The following is a 19,310-nucleotide window of genomic DNA, read 5'->3' as shown; positions in this document are numbered from 1 at the left end:
ATTGCAGATTAATTTTTTTTAGAAAAAAAAAGACTACTTATGGTTCTGTAGGTACAAACACAACCAATCATGTTGAACAATATATGAAGAAACATATTGCAATGGTAGCTAAATGCAAATTCGCATGGAGAATGAAGCTCATATGGCTACTACAATAGAATCTTCCAAATGGTGGTTGGATTCTGGAGTTAATATTTATGTGTGCAACAACAAAAGACAATTCAAAACATGTGAAAAATGTAGAAGACCGGAATAGATCCTAATGAAAACTACAATGTATCTAAGGTCATTGGAAAATGATCAGTTAAATTGAATGTACGTCGAGATAAAAGTTAAACTTATAATGTTCATTAATGATTATTTTCATTTCACCTATGCTTTTTATTAAAACAAAAGATGAAGCTTTTGAGAAGTTTAAATAATTACAAATCAATTGTTGAAAATTAAAAGGAAAATAATACTAAAATTCTTTGAAGTTAGACTTGCACTTGTAATTACTCAGGTTTCATAACTTGCCTTGTTTGAAATTGATAATTTTTTTAAACAAAATAGTTGGGCCATGATCTTATTGATCTCGTGGATGCATGTTGTCTCATATTTGAATATTGATCATTTGGAGCATTAAATAATTGTGCATCGGGTCGAATTAGATCCCTTTTATTAAGGAGATTGGATCGACTAACTTGAAAACTTATCTTGTAATATCCTGATTTTGGGCCTAGTCGGAATAGTGGTTTCGTGACCACAAAGTCCGAGATAGAAATAATTATTTTATGATTATTTTGAGGTTTATGATATGATTGCATGATTGTGTGAAAATTTCGTGAAGAAATTTTATGCATAAAGTGCTTAAATTAAAATTAGGGACTAAATCGAATAATTTGCAAAACTTGCATTCTAGAAGTTTCTAGTATGAAATTGTTTTGAAATATTAATTAGGAGGTCTTAAATAGCAATTTTACCAATTTCTAAGTCTATGGACAAAAATTGGACATGGATGGAATTTTTGGAAAGTTTAGTAGTAAGGGCATTTTGGTCATTTAGGGGTAAAATGAATTAAAATACAAAATTAACAGCCAATTTTGCTCATCTTCAACCCCATGGCCGAATATAGCAAGGAGAAACCATGGCTAGGGTTTTTCAAGCTTCCAAGCTCGATTGTAAGTCCATTCTAGCCCCGTTTTTCAAGTTCTTTACGTTTTTGGAGTCCCGGTAGCTCAATTAAGCTTATGCTAGCAATAATTCAACCCAAGGTTCATATTTGGAAAAATACCCATGGGTGAAATTTGTGTATTTTGTTGTTTTATGATAGAATATGAAGTTTTAAATTATGTTAGACAACTTGTGCTACTCGGTTTTAAGCGAAAACTAGCAAAAGTGCTTAATCGGTAAAAATACCTAATAGTCATAAGTACCTGTTAGAGTGACAATTTGATGTTGCCATAGAAGGGAAAAATGATCAGCATGTCATAAAACATATGAAAATAGGCTGAAGTTTAATTTACGAGCTTTGGGGCAAAAGTGTAAATATGCAAAAGTTTAGGGGCAAATTTGTAATTTTGCCAAAATATGATTTTGGGTCAATTTTAATAATGTGAGTCCTAATTAGACTATATTTTAAATGATAGAGCAAGGAAAACTAAAATTCGGGCTAAAATAGGGAAAATACCAAGTTGTGGACGAAATGGTAAAAGTAGCCATTTTCGCATACGAGGTAAGTTCATGTGTAAATGTAGTAACATAATTGTCATTTTAAGCAATTTAATGTTGTTTATATGATATGATGCTGATTATTATCATGAAATATTATGCTTTGTGGTTTTTGTTGAATAATATGTAATTATGTGAATTACTTGATGAGTATGAACTATCACCGAAGTATCAAATTCGATATTCCGTGGAAGATGGCAAAGATGAGTGATCGAGGAAAACGCCCGATTGAACCTTAGGAATAGATTAGGATAAAAGTGACATGTCACTAGGATGGTTGAGCATCCGAACTCGTTGAGTTGAGTCCGAGTTCACTTATGGATGCAAATGTCCGAACTCGTTGAGTTGAGTCCGAGTTCGAGAGATGTAACTAGGCATCCGAACTCGTTGAGTTGAGTCCGAGTTCACTCATGGATGCGAACGCCCGAGCTCGTTGAGTTGAGTCCGAGTTCACTTATGAGCGGGTTACATAGTAGCTTGGCTACATATGTGGCACTTATGTGCAAACTTTCCATGTATCCGAATTATATTCCGATGTGTTCAACGGGTAAAATTCTACTCAAACGGAGGAATACTCGAGATGAAAGGGACGTATTGGTAAGTGTTGTGAAATGGACACTTTAGGCAGGTATGTTCTTAACCCTCGGGTTGGAAATAGATACAACAACGGTAAGATCGTAAGATGATGAATGATATTTAGAAAATGTGATATGAATGTCTCGGTGATGATTATGCAAATGATGTTTTATGTTTGCTTATATAGTTATGTTGCTTGCTATTTGCATGTGAACTTACTAAGCATTTATGCTTACTCCCTCCTTTTCATTCCTTGTAGTGTTGACAAGTCAGCTCGGAAATCGGAAATGGGCGGCACGCTCACACTATCCGTATACCATATTGGCATAATGGCTTGTATATTTTGAGTATGGCATGTATAGCATTATAATCATTTTTTGTATATGGCCTTATGATATGGTTATTGAGTGGTATGGAAATGCTTGGTAATGATTAGCCATTGGAATGGCTAATCATGATCATATTTGGTATTATGTATGCTAAATTGCTAGCTAATCCATGGAAACCATGAAATAGGTAAAATTTACCATAAAATAGATTCAGACAGCAGTAGTGACGTGAGTTTGAAAAATCACTAAAAATAGTAGAGATACAATTAGATGATGAATAATATATGGAATTGAAGAATTATGAGTCTATTTTCATATGGATGGAACAAAACAGGTATATGAGTTATATTTTATGAGATGTTTAAATTTTTGTGAAACAGGGCCAGAGCAATTTCTGGATCCCTTGTTCTGACTTTGGAAATTCACCATAAATTTTTCAAAGATAATTAGAAGTCATAATTTATATGTACAGATTTCTTATTGAGTCTAGTTTTATTAGAAGCAAACAGTATAGTCATTGAAACTCTGTACAGGGAGATATTTGATTCGTAATACACAGAGGTCAGAGGAGCCAAACTATGAAACAGGGGAGACTTTAACTAATAAACTGTACTAATTTGCTCGGCCAAAAATTCTATAAAAAAATTAGTAAATATATATATGAGTCTAGTTTCAGGGAAAATTTACGGAATTGGATTTCGAGTTTCGTAACTGGAGATATGAATTTTTAAGCGACTATGACGCAGATTGTTAGCTTGACTGAAAATTTTAAAAATAAATTGTTTGAGCTGTTTAAGTAATGAATTAAGTCTATCAACACCTCGTGTTCGACTCCGGCGACGGTCTCGGGTACGGGGTGTTACATATCTTAAAGATATATAAATAATCCTAACCTTTATTAGGATACTCTCAATACTATTTTGAGGCTATATTTGTGGGGATTGTGATTGTGATTCATCTTTATGTTAGCAAGTACAAAAAGCTTTATTTTCAAGACTTACATGGATATAATGAACAAAGAGTTTTTAACACTTAATTTGTTTATTAGGAATTGTGTTTGAGAGTGATGTTTGTAAGTAAAACAAGTGTGTCACTTAGTTTTATAATCTAAATTTTCTGAGAGGAAAACTCAGTGGAAAGATATCTAAATCTTAGGTGTAAAAATGAGGTTGATACATTGATAAATGGTATGACTTAAATCATTGTTTAGATGAGATTAAAGATAGTGGATTGTATCTCTAGGCAATACCCTGTAGAGTGGAAATTGAATTGTATAATCAATTGCTTTTGTGTTATATTCTTTAGTTTTCACATTTAGCAATTATAACCGCTCATATTGTTCTTACAGAATTCGGTTGTTTTCTTTAAAGCATACAACGAAAAATCTAGACATATTAGCATAAAGCTTGACTATATTAAAGAAACAAACTCTAACGGATTAATTACCATTACATATGTCAAAAATCTAATAACAATTTGGTATATCTTTCACCTAAATGATTACCAAGGGATTTGGTACGTATTAGTACAAAACAAATGAGCTTAAAACCTTTTATTAGATATTAATAATGGGAACCCAATTTTTAATAAAAAAAGTTTAATTATAAAGTAAAAAGGATAAAAACAAATTATTATTATGTGATGCACTAATAAAATCCACTTTAAACAATAATGTTATGAAAACTAGTGTGATCCATTGCATACAGAAGATGAGTTAAATCCTTTTAACATAATTCATTGATTATTTATTGTCTAAAGCAATAAATAAAAAATAAACTCTATGTATATGAACATAAAAAGTGGTACTACTTTATCAAGAATAATTAAGAAGTTCTATATAAATATTTATGAAGAACATGACAAACACATGGCCATGTTAGTTCTATGAGTAAAAATATTCAGATAGGATTTTGAATTAGGATTACTTAGGGTGCATATTCAATTCTAGTATAAGGAGATATGATTTACCAATAAGTGTTGGGTAGTGATGATAACGGGGTAGGGTAGATTTTTACTCACCTCGAACCTTGATAAATCATCTCAACCCCAACTCTTAAAGAAAAAAATCTGCCCCAAATTCGAAATTTAACAGGAGACCTGACTCTGACTCTGACTCTGACTTCGACTCGAATTTAGATTAATTGTTTTATTTTTTATTTTGAAGCAAATAAAATTATATTTTTAATTGTTATAAAATGGTCATCTAACTATTTAATTTTGTTTTTTTTGTTTTTTTTGTTACTAGCTGGCTAACTTAAAAATAGAAGCACCCAAAAATCCTAGTTAGTTGGGTGACCAAAAAAGAAAATATTGAATAATTAAGTAATCATTTTGTAACTTTTCATAATTCGGTGACCAAGAGAAAAAGATACTAATAGTTGGGTGACCATTTTATAACTTTTCATAGTTAGGTGACCAAAAAAGAAAAAAAATCCATAGTTGGGTGACTACTGTCGATAAATGGTATCTATAGAGGTGAAGAAGGAGGAAAGTTGGTTCTTCTATTCTAGGGTCAAGAGTTGAAAAAGTAGGGGGCTTAAGTAGAGAAGGTCCGAACTTAGTGTGTTAGGGTTTTATGTGTGGAGAAGAGTGCCACTACTATGCTACACCTTGGGGTATTTATATGTAAGTAAGGATTCCTAGGTGGTCCTCTTTTGAGAATATCATATCCATTAATAGCAGATGCCTTGAGGGTCCTACCAGGTGGTTAAGGATGGACAATTTTGCATTTAGGGATACAAGGCATGCAGGTAGTCGATCACTAAGTGACCATTCAGATGGTGCAATGCGGAGGGTTGTTTGCGTTTGTCTCGAGGATAACTTACGGATGGTCTTGAGGCAAAGTCACTTTATAACCTACCTCTCGATTGGGAGGAGTATTGTTATACCTCTACTCCGTTAATGACATGTGGCAACATGATAACCTGCCAAAGCGACACTCGCAAGCGACCTTCTGCCTTGTACTGTTTGGATGGCCATTCAGTAACCGACCACTCGTGTGCCTTGTACCCCCAATGAGGGATTATCCATCCTTAACCATTCAATAAGACCCTTTTTTAAGCTATCCACTATTAATGGATATGATCTCCTTAAAGAGGAGACCATTCGGAAACTCTCACTTACTTATAAAGACCTTAAGGTGCAACATAGTAAAAGGACTTCTCTCTACATACAAAACCCTAACACATTAAGTTCGACCCCTTTTTTTTTTAGCTCCTACTTTTCCAACTTTTAACTCTAGAATAGTTACACTAACCTTTCTTGACACTGTCTCTTTTTTTTTTCTTATCCACCTTTGTGGATACCATGTATTAATAACTACTACTGCAGTTTACTCAAATTACGAAATGTTTAGATAATCTAAAAAAAAAGTTAATGGGCTGGGCCAAGCAGGATTAAGGCTTAATTCAAAAAAAGAATTTCAGGTTTGTTCACGAACTTGAACTCGACTAATTTGCTGAACTTTTTAAATATTATTTTAAATAATAAAACAAGCGGGTCGAATTGATTCAGGTTGAAAAATTTAAACCAACCCCAGCTCAAAACGAGTCGGGGAAGTCAGTTTGACTAAAACGACGCCGCTTGGCTTAAAGATATTTTAGAACAGTTCCCAACGAAAGCGGTAGAAATAGAAAAAATAGCGAAGAGAGGGACAACCAAAACCCTCTCTGAAATCCCTAATCCCTGGAATGGACAAAGAGAAACCCGCAACCAAACGGTCCCGGGACCACCATGACAAGCACCACCGCAGCCACCACGGCGACTCTGACCACCACCACAGCCACGATTCCCACCGTCGTTCGGATCGTAAATCTTCATCATCGCGCCGTGAAGAACGCGAGAGATCTTTCGAGAGGGAGGGTTCGAGGGATAGGAAGCATCGTGAGGATTCCTACGAGGAAGCTGAAGCTGAAGCGAAGAAGAAGAGGAAAGAGAGGGAAGAGAGTGAGGAGAGAGGAGAGAAGAGGGCCAAAGTTACTGAAGGAAATAGAGAGGTAAAAAGAGAGAGAAGAAAATTTGGGGATAAAGCAAAAGAAGAAGAAATTGAGTTCTCCAATGCTGCCAGTGGTGGTGATCCAGTTCAAAATGTAATTCTTTCTAATTTTGCTTTAATTTGATATCTATTTTATTACTCTCTGAAGCGAAAAAGCAATAAAATGCCATTTAAATGCAAAACCATATAAGAAATTTAAGTAATTAAAAATTGCTAAATGCATGAAGTTTATAGTTGCATATATACTAAGCTTGTTGAGTTTAGAACTTCATTATTAGTATTTTTATTTTGTTCTCCATTTTCTTTTATTTGAAGTAAATTTTAGGAAATAAAAAGCAAATACAACAAAACCAAGTAGCAAAATAATTATTTTAATGGAGCATTAACCTTATTTCTTTGTTTCCTAGTAATCTGTATCCTTTTGAAGTTCCTATGAACTTAATTTATGTGGAATTGTATATAAGTAGTGTTTTGAGTAGAAAACATGGTCTGGTTCCTTAGAACTTATGTGGTTTTGTGCCTGTTTGAACTTTGAATTCTCTTCATGTTATACATTAGTTACAGGTAAAAATCTTTTCCTTGTTTTTCAAATGACTATTCTAGGTGGATATTGTATAATTCTGTTCCGTGTTGTGGTGATTTAGTTCTTTGTACATAAATTGTAGAAGAAGTTTATCAAATTTTCTCTTTTCTTTTTCTTTCGTTGAGTTGCTTGTTTAGAGGGTTATATAGCTGGAGGAGGCATAGTTGTTTCCTTCTTACTTTTGCAGCATATTTGAGGCTTGTAGAAAGTAGATTTTATAATGTCACAGATTTGATTAACTTCTCTCCTTAGAGATCTTTCTTTGACCCTATTGTTGATGTAATATTTCACAGTTGTTGATTTTACTGTATGCTTACTTAAGCATACCTAGACAGCTGAGAGATTAGCTAATGCATCAATTGTTAGAATGAGATCTGAAATATTATATAGGAGTTTGTTCCCTTTGCTAAATTTTCTAGCATGTTGCTGAACTTGTAAGTGTTTATGCTGATGTGAATTTACTTTTCCCATACCTGCAGGGTGCTGCTCTGGCATCATTACCAAGGACTGGTCACTCGCCGTCTACCAAGGTATCTTCCGTTTCTACTGCTGAAAATAAAGCATATAGTATTACCGGATCTCATGAGGTTCCTGGATCTAGTACAGATGGCTCTGCTGCTGTTGGGAGAAGTGGTGGCAATCTCTCTCTTGATGCCTTAGCCAAAGCTAAAAAGGCTTTACAAATGCAGAAAGATTTAGCAGAGAAACTGAAGAAGATACCTTTGGTAAGTTCTTAATCTTTTTGCTTTTGGTCCTGAAGGTTTGAAGGTTGAAATATTCATGTTGTATTGGTATTATTATATGTAGTTGAATAAAGGCACAGGCTCCAGTTCAGTGGCGACTAGTGTAACAGTTCAGGGACCAGTCTCATCAGTGACTACAGCAATTGCAAGTGGACCATCAAGCTCGTCAGTGCTTCCTTCTACCTCTGCAGCAGCAGCTTCTATGAAGCCACCAGCTGGTGGGGTGGCTGCTGTTCCTGGTCTTGCTTCAATATCAAACTTAGAAGCTGTTAAACGTGCTCAAGAATTGGCTGCTAAGATGGGATTCCGCCAGGACCCTCAGTTTGCTCCTCTAATAAACTTGTTCCCTGGACAGGTGCAAGCAGATACTCTGGTTCCTCAGAAACCCACCAAGGCACCTGTTCTACGTGTCGATGCACTTGGTAGAGAAATTGATGAACATGGTAACCTCATAAATGCAACCAAACCAAGTAATCTTAGCACCCTCAAGGTTTGTCAATTTTCTGGTCTTGGTGCAATGTTTCTTATGTTCTTACTTCCAGTGCAATTGTGTGCTACTTTCAGGGCCTGCCTTTAACTGATCCATTTGATTTTTCCAGGTCAATATTAACAAGCAAAAGAAAGATGCATTCCAGATCCTTAAACCTGAGCTAGAGGTGGATGCAGAATCAAATCCACATTTTGATGTGAGGATGGGAATCAATAAAGATAAGCTTCTTAGGCCAAAAAGGATGACTTTTCAGTTTGTAGAGGAAGGGAAATGGTCGAAAGATGCTGAGATCATCAAATTGAAGGTATTGTGTTCTCTCTCTCTCTGATTCTTCCATCAGTTTTTTGTCTGGTTTTGAGATTATTATCTATCCATTACAGAGTCAATTTGGTGAAGCAAAAGCAAAAGAGCTAAAGGCAAAGCAAGCACAGTTGGCAAAGGCAAAGGCTGATATAAATCCAAATTTGATTGAGGTTTCAGAAAGAATAACAAAGGAGAAATTGAAAGACCCAATTCCTGAAATAGAGTGGTGGTAAGTTCATGATACTTTCATTATTGTACACCTTTAAGCTCACATACCTCTAATTAATTAAATCACTTAGGAGATATTTGTTGATTCAACATGTTGTCAAACTAAACCCAAATAATCCATCCAGCTGGTGTTATATGTGAGGAAGATTTATTTATTGCTGAAATGCAGTTCTTCGTAGCAGTCGCTGCTGTTTTACTTGCTGCTGGCTGTAAATATTGGGTTGCATTTTCATTCTTTATGAGTATTTTGTTTGGATACCAATGTTAGTTAAGGCTATGTGGATTTTGTTGATAATATTCAAGCTGAGTCAAGGCATGCAACTTCATCATATTTTTAAAGCTGAAAAGCCTTGGCATCTATTTCCAATCTTATATGTAATTTCATCATTTAAAAATTTAAAGGGGACATTACAAGTTAGAACTGTCATTTCATTTTCTCTCATTGTTTGTATGTCTGGTGGAATGTTTATTGTTGTTTTTCAGGGATCTGCCTATTCTAGTTTCTGGTTCTTATGATGACATCGCTGATGATGGTGTTATGTCCAAAGATAAGCTGAAGAAGGAGAAGATTACTATTTATATTGAGCATCCCAAACCAATTGAGCCTCCTGCTGAGCCAGCTCCTCCTCCGCCTCAGCCCCTGAAGCTAACAAAAAAGGAGCAAAAGAAACTTCGCACTCAGCGACGGCTGGCAAGGGAAAAGGATAAACAGGAGATGATTAGACAGGGCCTAATAGAACCTCCCAAGCCAAAAGTTAAGTTGAGCAATTTAATGAAAGTTCTAGGATCTGAAGCTACCCAAGATCCTACTAAGCTTGAAATGGAAATCCGTAGTGCTGCTGCCGAGCGGGAACAGGCTCATGTGGATAGAAACATCGCTCGCAAGCTTACCCCTGCTGAGCGCCGCGAGAAGAAAGAGAGGAAGCTTTTCGATGACCCAAACACGGTGGAGACCATTGTTTCGGTTTACAGGATCAATGACCTCTCACATCCCAAGACCCGCTTTAAAGTTGATGTTAATGCCCAAGAAAACCGGTTAACCGGTTGTGCTGTGATCTCCGAGGGTATTAGCGTTGTAGTTGTGGAAGGTGGAAGCAAGTCCATCAAGAGGTACGGGAAGCTCATGCTTAGGCGAATAAACTGGGCTGAAGCTGTAAATGACAATGATGATGATGGAGACGAAGATGAAGAGAAACCCCCTAACAAGTGTGTGTTAGTCTGGCAAGGTAGCGTTGCTAAATCAAGTTTCAGCAGATTTTCTGTTCATGAGTGCATCACTGAAGCAGCTGCAAGAAAGGTTTTTGCTGATGCTGGAGTGGGCCATTACTGGGACCTTGCGGTTAATTTCTCAGACGATGAATTTTGATATTATTAAAAGGCAATTTTCCTAAGTATTTTCCCGCTTGACTTTATATTATGAAATGTTGTGATTAAGAACTACGTTCCTGCAGTTGTTCTATCATCTTCTGTGCTAATCAACTTTTCCCGGTTTTAAATTATCCTTAGTTGCAAAAACCCAATCCGATTGACTATTCGAGATTGATTCGATGGATAATTATCTAAACAGAATCGGATTGGATTGAGAATTAATAAAATTATATGCTACAACGAAATAAAATTATTATTCCACCGGAACATTTCCTTGGAAGTGTCTGTCCGCGGTCAGCAATTCCAATGAGAAAAATTGCAAATAATTGGGGCAAAAAAAATTCCACCACTTAAAAAAATAGAAAAATCCACAACCTAAATAAATTATTATTTTTATCAAAAATTAAAAAAACAAACAAACAGAGATTCCGTTTCTTATCCGACACACAGAAGTGGATTGAAGTGAAGAAAGAAACAACCACCGAAAATGTCGGCAGCGCTTCCTCCACCAGCTTCATCTCTCAAACTAACGGCGACAACCTCATTCCCAACCTCACGCGCACTCTTCCTCGCTTTACGCAAACCCCAAATTTCCATTATACCACGTGCCACTCCTGACTCCGACGCTGACTCATCAACGGAACCCGACTCCTCGCCCTCCTCGGAGACCTCAGCCGACTCCGACCCATTCGAATCCCGTCTCTCCCAGGTCCGCCTCCGTTACCGAATCGGAGCCGGCAAGAAAGCGGAGCGCCGAAAATCAAAGAAATCCGGATCCGTATCAACTTCGTCGTCTTCCTCCTCCATCTACCTCCCTCCGGTGCCTTTAAAAGAGGCGATTTCAAATGGGTTGAAAGTGGATTTCGGGTTTAGCCCATATAGCGAGAGAATAAACGGAAGGATCGCGATTCTCGGGTTGACGGCTTTGGTTTTAGTGGAATTGGCTACGGGTAAGAGCGTGATAAGTTATCATACGCCAGCAATTATCTTTATTCAGATTTATTTTGTAGCTGCAGTTGGGGCTTTGTTCGTTAAGTACGAGAAAGAAAAAGTTAGTGTTTGGCCACCTTCTCAATCTTCTTCACCTCAAAATTGAAAAAAAAAAGAATTTTTTTGGGGTTTTTAGTTAATATGAAGTTAATTTGTAATTTTATAATGTGATTTATTATGAGTATTTATTAAGTACGATGTTTTAGTTTTTGCCATTGATGTTAGTGTATATATTATATGTATTTGAGTGATGAATTCATTTTTGATGCAACTGGTAGTGGAGCTTTAAGCTTGTTATACACATACAACTTGGGCAAGCTTTGCCTAAGGAAATGTAAGGATTCTAGCTTCTAGATTGCGCCTTGTTGCTTTGATAACACCGGGTCTACGATGCTTGGGTAGTGGTCGACAGCTGTTTCGTGAGATGTAGCAACAAGGTAAGATGGTAGTGGCGGAGCTTTTCTCCTTACAGCAACATTTTTGTGAATCGGCATTTGCAGGCGCTGTTTCTCCCGGATAGGCCATTTTCGGAGGATCAAATGCAGAAGGTAATTGTGCATGGCTTGTGTTTGAATGTGGTTTCATAGGTAGTGGAGGAGGATGTCTTGCAGGAGGAACCATGAATGATGTTTTAGTTTTTGCCTTCGTTGTTGGGTTATATGTGTGTATGCATATACATGTACATATATGAATTGGTAATGGAGGTTTAAGGAACTTTGGCATGTAGAGGGGAAATGAGTAATTATGAAGAGACGTGATCTTTTTTTATTCTTTGTGCAAAATGGACACAATATTGTTGATTATACTCTTTTAGGGTTCATTATACATAGTTAAGCTTATTATACACATACATATACATGCACTTCTTTCCTGGGTCCCCTGCAGAGAGCTTTTTTCTCAAAATATGTTGGAATGTCTTGAAAATTTGCAAATTTCTATAGTATCAGAATTCGAATTTGTATAATTACTTAAGATCAAAGTCAGTATATTATTTGCGTTAAATCTAAATATTATTATCGGAATTAAATAAATTATCTGTCAAGTTCTTGAGCCTCTTAAACGAGAAATTAATTTATAGACCTTTCTTACCATATCATTTATAGTCTATTTTCAATTATTTAATGACATTTTAGCAATTAATTTCGAATTTCAAATCCCGAACTCGAACCTTGAACCCTAAAATAAAAACCTTGAACTTGAACATTGATTTTTTTTAAGATTTAGGGTTTAGGGTTTAGGATTTATGGGTCAGGATTTGAGGCTCAGGGTAAAAAAATTATCAAAATTATGTATCAACAATATGAAAAAGTTTGTTGAAATTTCATTAAACAATTAGAAAGAGACCATTGATAATGTGATAGGGATGGTCCATAAAATAATTTTTCCCGCTAAACATACAAATTTAGCAAGAAAAAAACTTTAAAAAGTAAAGATGATAATCGGTTTGAACTTTGAATATCCAAATCTATTCCATTATCTGTAAAATTATAGTAGATACGGATAATAAAATTCAAAAATCAATCTTTGATACTAGTTCGAATTTATTACAATAATTATAATAATCCGATTGGAAAACATTAGCTATGAAATATGAAATTGAATCGCTATTTTCTTTGATGAGTTTTGCGATAAGTTGAGGGACCAATTATTTCAACAACTTAAACCATTCAGAAATAGTCTAATTATCGTAGGAAGCTCTTACACGACTCATCATGTAGCAAAACTTAATAATTGATTATTTAATTTTGATAAATGAATAGAAATTTAACTATTTATTTTTATTATAATTAAAATATTCATAAACTATTGGCTATTTATTACATGACTACAGGAAAGTTAGAGGGTTCTCTTAGTGAATGTTCATTTGTGTCCTTTTCAATTCTCTCTAGGCATCATTTCTGCTAAAAGAAACCTCTATAAAGCAGTGTCTGGTCGGGGATTCACTGCAATACACACCATTTCATATCGACTAATACCATCCATGGCCTCCACCACCACCACTGTGAGCTTGAAGCTTATATGCAGAAGCAACCTTATGACAATATGTTATAAGGTTGCTTGCAAAAGAGGGCATGGTCGTATGTCTTGCAAACCCTTACGAGAGCGTTGAAAAATTGAGTGATTCATTCATTCTGCTAACAACAAACAAGGACACGTAGTTGAAACCTAAATATTCTTCAAGCTTGCCAGCCAATGTTCCTGTCTTGTTGCCAAACATTCAATCATCAACAACACAGGTTTTACCAGTGTTCATATGGTTATAATGGACTGTATGATGAGAGCTGTTTGTATTACACACATGATCCACAACTACTTGCCCTTCTTGCTCTGGAGTCAATGAATCCCTGCAACATTTGTACACCTGCCACCAAATAAGGTTTCAACATCATCACCTACTGCAAAGGAGGGTTCTGTGAAAGGGGTCATTACGTATACAATCATGGACGACCTGACAGTCACACCGATCTCGACTATTTCTATAATAGCTATGCTCCATAACTTCAACCTCGAACAAGTCGAGGATTTGGAAGAGGAAGTGGTAAATGTAGGAATGAATGATGTGAACATTATTATCCCGTTTGTTTATAAGTTGTTTTAAAAAAGATAGGAGGTTCCATGGCTTTTGTTTGGTTTATGTTTGAGGGTTTGGAGCTCTTGAAGTCACCGCTGGAAGACACAAATTTTGACCGGGCCCAAAACCAAACAACCCAAACCAAACCCAAGACCCAAATCAAACCTAATAAAAAACCATTAGCCCAAAACTAATACAACCCCAAACTTGACCCAACAATCCATAAGACCCAAAACCAAATTTAAAAACTAAACTCAATTCAGCCTAACTTGAAGCTCAATTAAGCCCAAAACCATAAAACACAAAAAAACAAAAGAAAATCCTAAGTGCGTCGCACCTAGGTCTGCCCTTGTCACGTCCACCGCCACTGGCGCGCCTGCAGCACCGCCACTGTCATGGCTCCGTCCACTTGCACCTGCAAAAAAGAGTAGAGAAATCATTAAGCAAACAAATTGTAAAAGGCTATATAAAAGCCTAAAAGCAATGTAATTATTTTGGGGGGGGTTTATCGAATTTAAAAACAGATTCAAACACACCAAACAAATCGAAAAAACAGCAAGCAGTGGAAGAAAATAAAAACGTGCTAAGGTCTTTATTTTCATTTATTTTTTATTTATTTATTTTATTTCTTCTTCTTTATTTTCCTTCTTTGAATATATATGCATACTCCTATATTTTCTTTATTTTCCTTTAAAAAACAGTTTATATATATAAATATATCAAAAGTAATAAAAAAGAAAAAAATTACCTTTTTTTCGAGTTCTGGCCACCGTGCACGGTGGTAGACGGCGGCGGACCGGAACTGGAGTTCCCACTGGACCCTCAGGCCCTGCAGAGAGAAAAAGAAAAGGTGGAAGGTTTTTTTTAAAAACAGGTGCTGAAATGAATTCTTTTTTTGAAAAATTTGCTTAAATAGAGGGCTAAAACAACGTCGTTTTAACCTAGGCCCTTGAACTTCAAAACGACGTCGTTTTATGCTCAATCCATGCGACCCGACCCGCTTTGGCATAGGATCCGCGCGTTTTTCATAAATGGGTTATTTTCTCTTTTGATCCTTCCGCTTTTTATGGTTTTGCAATCAAGTTTTCTTATTTTTAATTTTTACCCCATTATTTATTTCGATTTCAATTTGGTCCTCCCTTATGCTGTGCGTTTTGGAAGAGAAGGAAAAATTTCCCTTTTGGTCCCTCTTTGTTATTCGTGCATGCAACTTGGTCCTTTTTCCTTTTTATTTATTTTTGATTTGCCTCAAATTGCTGTTTAAAAGTTCAATTTAGTCCTTTTTTATTTATTGCTATTTTATTATTAAATTAGTTAATTTAATAATATAATTATTATTACTATTATTATTACTATCATTATTATTATTATTATTACTATTATCATTATTATTATTATTACTATATTATTTCTATTATTATTATTATTATTACTATTATAATTATATTTTCTTTTTGTGTTTATTTACATATTATTTTATTATTAATTAATTTAATATTATTACTATTACTATCATATTTCTTTTTTGTATTTATTTACTTATTATTATTCTTTAAATACACTATATTTTATCATTACTTTTTATCATTGTTTATTTATTTATATCCTTTTTATACAATTTCAAAATTCAAATTATTTATTATTTGTAGTACTATTATTAATATTATTATCGTTATTATCAATATTATTTAAAAAAAAACTGTTTTACATAATATTTATTTATTTCTTTGTTTACTATTAGGTTTTTTTAATTTTAAATTTTTTAGCTTGCTCATTTATATTATCGCGTTTATTATCATTCTGTTATGCATATTAGTACTGTGATTTATCATTACTACTTTTACATTTTTTACTACAAATTCGTGTTACATTTTACCCGATACATTAAAAATGTTGTTTTAAATAAGCAATATTTCGTATTTTGAAATTCGAAAAGTCGTTTCTTAACTTACGGAGTTTCGATTTTCTCGATAAATCTGAACCAAAGAAACGTTTTAAAATTTTTTAATATTCTCAGGAATTAAGAAAAGATCGTGTTCTAACTTACGGAATATGATTTCTTTCTAAAACTAAAATAGTTAAATTTCTTTCAAAATAAATAAAATTTTCGGGGTTTATTCTCATTTCGAGGATTTAAGACATTGCGTCATAATTTATATAATGTAATTCTTTTTCTCGATTAACATGAAATATGTCATTTTCTCGAAAAATTTTCAGTTAAATAACTTTTTAACAAAGGATCGTATTTTAAATTTCTTCAAAGTTCTCAATTTTCGACACTAAGACATTAATTAATCAACTAGGTACTGATTTTGGGCGTATCGAGGGTGCTAATCCTTTCTCGTGCGTAACCAACTCCCGAACTCATCTTTCTAAATTTCATAGGCTAAAATTGTTGTTTTAATAAATCAAACTGTTTATTGAAAATAACTACTTTTCGAGGTGACCCGATTACACTTTATAAAAAATGATTGGTGGCGACTCATTTTTTTCGTTTTCATTCTTAAAATAAAAGTCGACTCCTCGTTTTTTCAAAAAAAAAAGTTTCGACAACCGCTAAAGTCCAAGACCGATTTTACTGATCTGTTCCTTACCCAAAAGACCAGGAAGAAGTGTTGTAAATGATGACAAATGCTTGATGCATCACTGATAGGTTCAGAAATCTGCAAAAGCTGTTGACTGATGTAGAGATTCTCGTTGCTCATTTCCTTATGTTGATTTCAGTATTTAGATGTTTTTGAAGTTACTATTATGAACTCAGTCAGAGGGTTATTACATATGTTTGATCTTTCAATGATTTGTTCATGTTATAATCTAGTTTCAAACTAATGTTATTAAAACAATTGTTGGACTGGTGAACCGGTATAAAGCAATGGTGAAAAGCAAATTTATATTAGAGGGGGAAAATAAGAAGAAATGTGTTGGAGAAGTGTGTGACTTGGCAGAAGAGTAGAGCTAGAAAAGAAGTTAAGAGAGCTTTAGAAAGGAGCAGAATCCCACATTTCTTAGAGACAGACAATGCCACTCTACTACCATGGTTTATAAATAAAAGCGCAGATGAAACTAGCAAAAGCATGGAGCCGTGCTGTGAGCACAGAGCGAACTATTCTTTCGCCTTTTATTAAAGAATACAGTATGCTCGCCGCTTATAGCGGCATACGCATGTTTTTGGAGGCCTATTTCCTTTCTGGAATGGCCCATCAAGTTCTAGTTAAAAATATTCTTTTGATAGTGATCCTCTCTTGGTTGCCAACACTGCTAGCTTGCTTGAAATTTCAGATAATGTTTTTATTTGCTGCCCGGTTCCCTCCACTGTCATTACTTTGTTCAACAAGTGAATTATTTAAATTGATCGTTCGTTACCGCAAATTAACTACCATTGTTCAGATAAGCATAAAATAATTATGGTATCACATTGAAACCTATTAAATGGTATTACTATAATTAAAATTAAGCATAAGATAATCATAATATGAAATTGAAACCTGTTTACTGAAATAAATTCAGTTTAGAACCTAGGAATTATTATAAAAAACTGAAAAGTGGTTGTACCGGTCCAATTTTGACCAGGCCTAAATCAGCCCAATATACCCAAGCCCAAAACTAACCCCAAAGACCCAGACCCGATTACAAACAAGCCCAAACCACCAGCAGAAAAAAAAAAACAGAAGCAGCAAACCCTAGGGCCACTTGCCTCCACTTGCACTGCCTCCGTCCCATCATCCCATCACCTGCAAAACAAACAGAGAGCAGAAAGCACGCAAAAGAGAAGCAAAACAGAGCAGAAGCAGCAAGCAATAGCAGAGATTAAAAAATATTTCTTTTGTAATCGGCTATAAAGTCGAAAAGGAAATCGAACGAAAGGGGACCGATTTTTTTTTTTAAAAAGGAGGTTTTTTTAAAAGAAAGTGGTAGCACAGAGCATTAAGAATAAAAAAGCAAAAGGTTAATTTGGAATCCTATTACTTGTGCTTTTTTTCGGTTTTTCCCCTTTCTCGTTATTTATTTTCCTTTTTTTTACTTCTTTCTTGGATAAAAATATAAAGAAGAGGGGAAGAGGGAACTTACCAGGATCCCGAGGGTCGCGTCGTCGGAGTTCATCTCCGTCGTCGGAAACGGACTCGAAAGGGAGAAGGAGGGGACCTTCTTCTTTTGGTCTTCTTGGGCTAAGGAGAATATCGCCTTCGGGTGCTCCAAAATCAGGGTCAAAAAACCCCTTTCGCGTAGCCCCGACCACCACCTACGGTGGCTTCATGGCGGCAGCGAAATGGGTTTCTTTGAAACCCTAGCATAGATGAAAATGAAGAAAATGGTGGGAGAAAGGGCTGCTATTGGTTTTCTGGAAAAGAAAGAAAATAAGATTCTTCTTTTTTTAAAAAAATGGGACTTTATATGTTAATAAAATGACACCGTTTTTGGGGGAAGTCCAGGTGCCAAAACGGCACCGTTTTGGACAACCCATGTGTGACCCGACCCATATGCTGGAGGATCCGCGTGTTTTTACTTTGACGGGATATTTCGGATCGAGTCCTTCCTATTTTGTGGATCTTTTCAATTAAGTCCTTTTTGTTATTTTCGTTTTTATAAATTTTACCTTTTAATTTATTTAGTTTTCAATCAGACCCTTACCCATTGATGCTTCGAAAAGGGCCTAAAAAAGGGGTTTAATTTCTTATCTAGTCCCTCTTCTTTGTTTGCGCGCTTGATTTAGTCCTTTCCTTCTCTATTTATTTTCAAATTGGCCCCGAGCTTTTATTTTAGGTTCGATTTAGTCTTTTTTTAATATTTTAATTAAATTAATTAATTTAATCTATTATTTATTATAGTATTATTATTATCTTCTATTATCATTACTATTTTTATTCTTGCTGTTATTATTATTATTATTATTATTATGTTTTACTATTTGTAATTATTATTATCATTATTTTATATGTTTTATTTTATTTTCAATTTTTAACCCTTTTTTATATGTTTCTCTATCTATTTTTTTTAATCTTTGGTTTGTTTATTTTTATTATTATTAGCATTTCGTTATTTATTTACTTTTGTATATTATATATATATATATTTACTTTTAAATTTTATATTGATTAATTTAATATATTATTATTATCTATTATCTATTATTATTATTATTTTAATTACTGTTACTATTATTTCTTTACTATTTAGTATATTATTGTTACCTTTTTTATTATTTTTATTACTATTGTACTATTACTATTATTATGCTTCCATCTATATTTGTTTTCTTATTATTTATTTTTCATTTATATATTTATTTTTCTTACCTACTTGTATCTTAGTTATTACTATATTTTAGGTATTATATCTATATTTATGTTTAGGTATTAACATCATTATTTTACTATTCTTATATTTATCATGCTATTATTATTATCACTATTATGACTATTAGCA

The 19,310-nt window shown here is 34.3% G+C and overlaps 3 protein-coding genes, 1 long non-coding RNA gene and 1 other non-coding gene across 7 annotated transcripts; 3 read left to right on the top strand and 2 right to left on the bottom strand.

Annotated features, from left to right (window-relative positions):
• Window positions 1-6,220: 6,220 nt before the first annotated feature.
• On the top strand, window positions 6,221-10,455 carry LOC107930725 (protein RDM16). 3 transcript variants are annotated; one of them, XM_041078119.1, is made up of 7 exons: window positions 6,240-6,703; window positions 7,672-7,722; window positions 7,794-7,917; window positions 8,000-8,425; window positions 8,535-8,729; window positions 8,806-8,957; window positions 9,440-10,455. In XM_041078119.1, exons 1-7 carry the CDS (start codon window positions 6,672-6,674, stop codon window positions 10,320-10,322), a joined length of 1,863 nt encoding a protein of 620 aa, XP_040934053.1. In that variant the 5' UTR covers window positions 6,240-6,671; the 3' UTR covers window positions 10,323-10,455. The 3 variants fall into 3 exon arrangements, with proteins under 3 accessions (XP_016717923.2, XP_040934053.1, XP_040934054.1); XM_016862434.2 differs by having other exon boundaries at window positions 6,221-6,703; window positions 7,672-7,917; XM_041078120.1 differs by lacking the exon at window positions 6,240-6,703 and having other exon boundaries at window positions 7,674-7,722; window positions 7,799-7,917.
• Window positions 10,456-10,530: 75 nt separating this feature from the next.
• LOC107934209 (uncharacterized) lies at window positions 10,531-11,529 on the top strand. Its single transcript, XM_016866586.2, has one exon. It carries the CDS (start codon window positions 10,812-10,814, stop codon window positions 11,418-11,420), a length of 609 nt encoding a protein of 202 aa, XP_016722075.1. The 5' UTR covers window positions 10,531-10,811; the 3' UTR covers window positions 11,421-11,529.
• A 1,544-nt stretch (window positions 11,530-13,073) lies between these two features.
• LOC107934188 (uncharacterized) lies at window positions 13,074-16,591 on the bottom strand. The gene is made up of 5 exons (XM_041078612.1): window positions 16,441-16,591; window positions 14,635-14,793; window positions 14,224-14,301; window positions 13,614-13,676; window positions 13,074-13,517 (listed from the first exon to the last, which is right to left on the bottom strand). The coding sequence occupies exons 1-5, from the start codon at window positions 16,589-16,591 to the stop codon at window positions 13,492-13,494; spliced, it is 477 nt and encodes a 158-aa protein (XP_040934546.1). The 3' UTR covers window positions 13,074-13,491.
• Window positions 16,592-16,964: 373 nt separating this feature from the next.
• Window positions 16,965-17,080, top strand: LOC121209002 (U5 spliceosomal RNA). Its single transcript, XR_005904120.1, has one exon. It is a non-coding gene; the product is annotated as a U5 spliceosomal RNA (small nuclear RNA).
• A 221-nt stretch (window positions 17,081-17,301) lies between these two features.
• LOC107934180 (uncharacterized) lies at window positions 17,302-18,271 on the bottom strand. Its single transcript, XR_001693822.2, has 2 exons — window positions 17,955-18,271; window positions 17,302-17,617 (listed from the first exon to the last, which is right to left on the bottom strand). It is a non-coding gene; the product is annotated as an uncharacterized lncRNA (long non-coding RNA).
• Between the last annotated feature and the right edge of the window lie 1,039 nt (window positions 18,272-19,310).

Source organism: Gossypium hirsutum, chromosome A10 (genome assembly GCF_007990345.1).
Source record: "Gossypium hirsutum isolate 1008001.06 chromosome A10, Gossypium_hirsutum_v2.1, whole genome shotgun sequence".
In the NCBI taxonomy this organism is placed as follows: Eukaryota; Viridiplantae; Streptophyta; class Magnoliopsida; order Malvales; family Malvaceae; genus Gossypium; species Gossypium hirsutum.
This window is presented reverse-complemented; position numbering and strand designations above follow the sequence as displayed.

Bases quoted from the DNA above. Each gene is read 5' to 3' on its own strand.
- LOC107930725 (XM_016862434.2), top strand. From the start codon at position 6,305: ATGGACAAAGAGAAACCCGCAACCAAACGGTCCCGGGACCACCATGAC. The intron at 7,918-7,999 runs GTAAGTTCTTAA...TATTATATGTAG, and splicing joins AACTGAAGAAGATACCTTTG to TTGAATAAAGGCACAGGCTC. The intron at 8,426-8,534 runs GTTTGTCAATTT...TGATTTTTCCAG, and splicing joins GTAATCTTAGCACCCTCAAG to GTCAATATTAACAAGCAAAA.
- LOC107934209 (XM_016866586.2), top strand. From the start codon at position 10,812: ATGTCGGCAGCGCTTCCTCCACCAGCTTCATCTCTCAAACTAACGGCG.
- LOC107934188 (XM_041078612.1), bottom strand. From the start codon at position 16,591: ATGAGCAACGAGAATCTCTACATCAGTCAACAGCTTTTGCAGATTTCT. The intron at 14,794-16,440 runs GTTGTCGAAACT...CCTCTATTTAAG, and splicing joins ATCGGTCTTGGACTTTAGCG to CAAATTTTTCAAAAAAAGAA. The intron at 14,302-14,634 runs GTAATTTTTTTC...TCTTTTTTGCAG, and splicing joins GGCCAGAACTCGAAAAAAAG to GTGCAAGTGGACGGAGCCAT.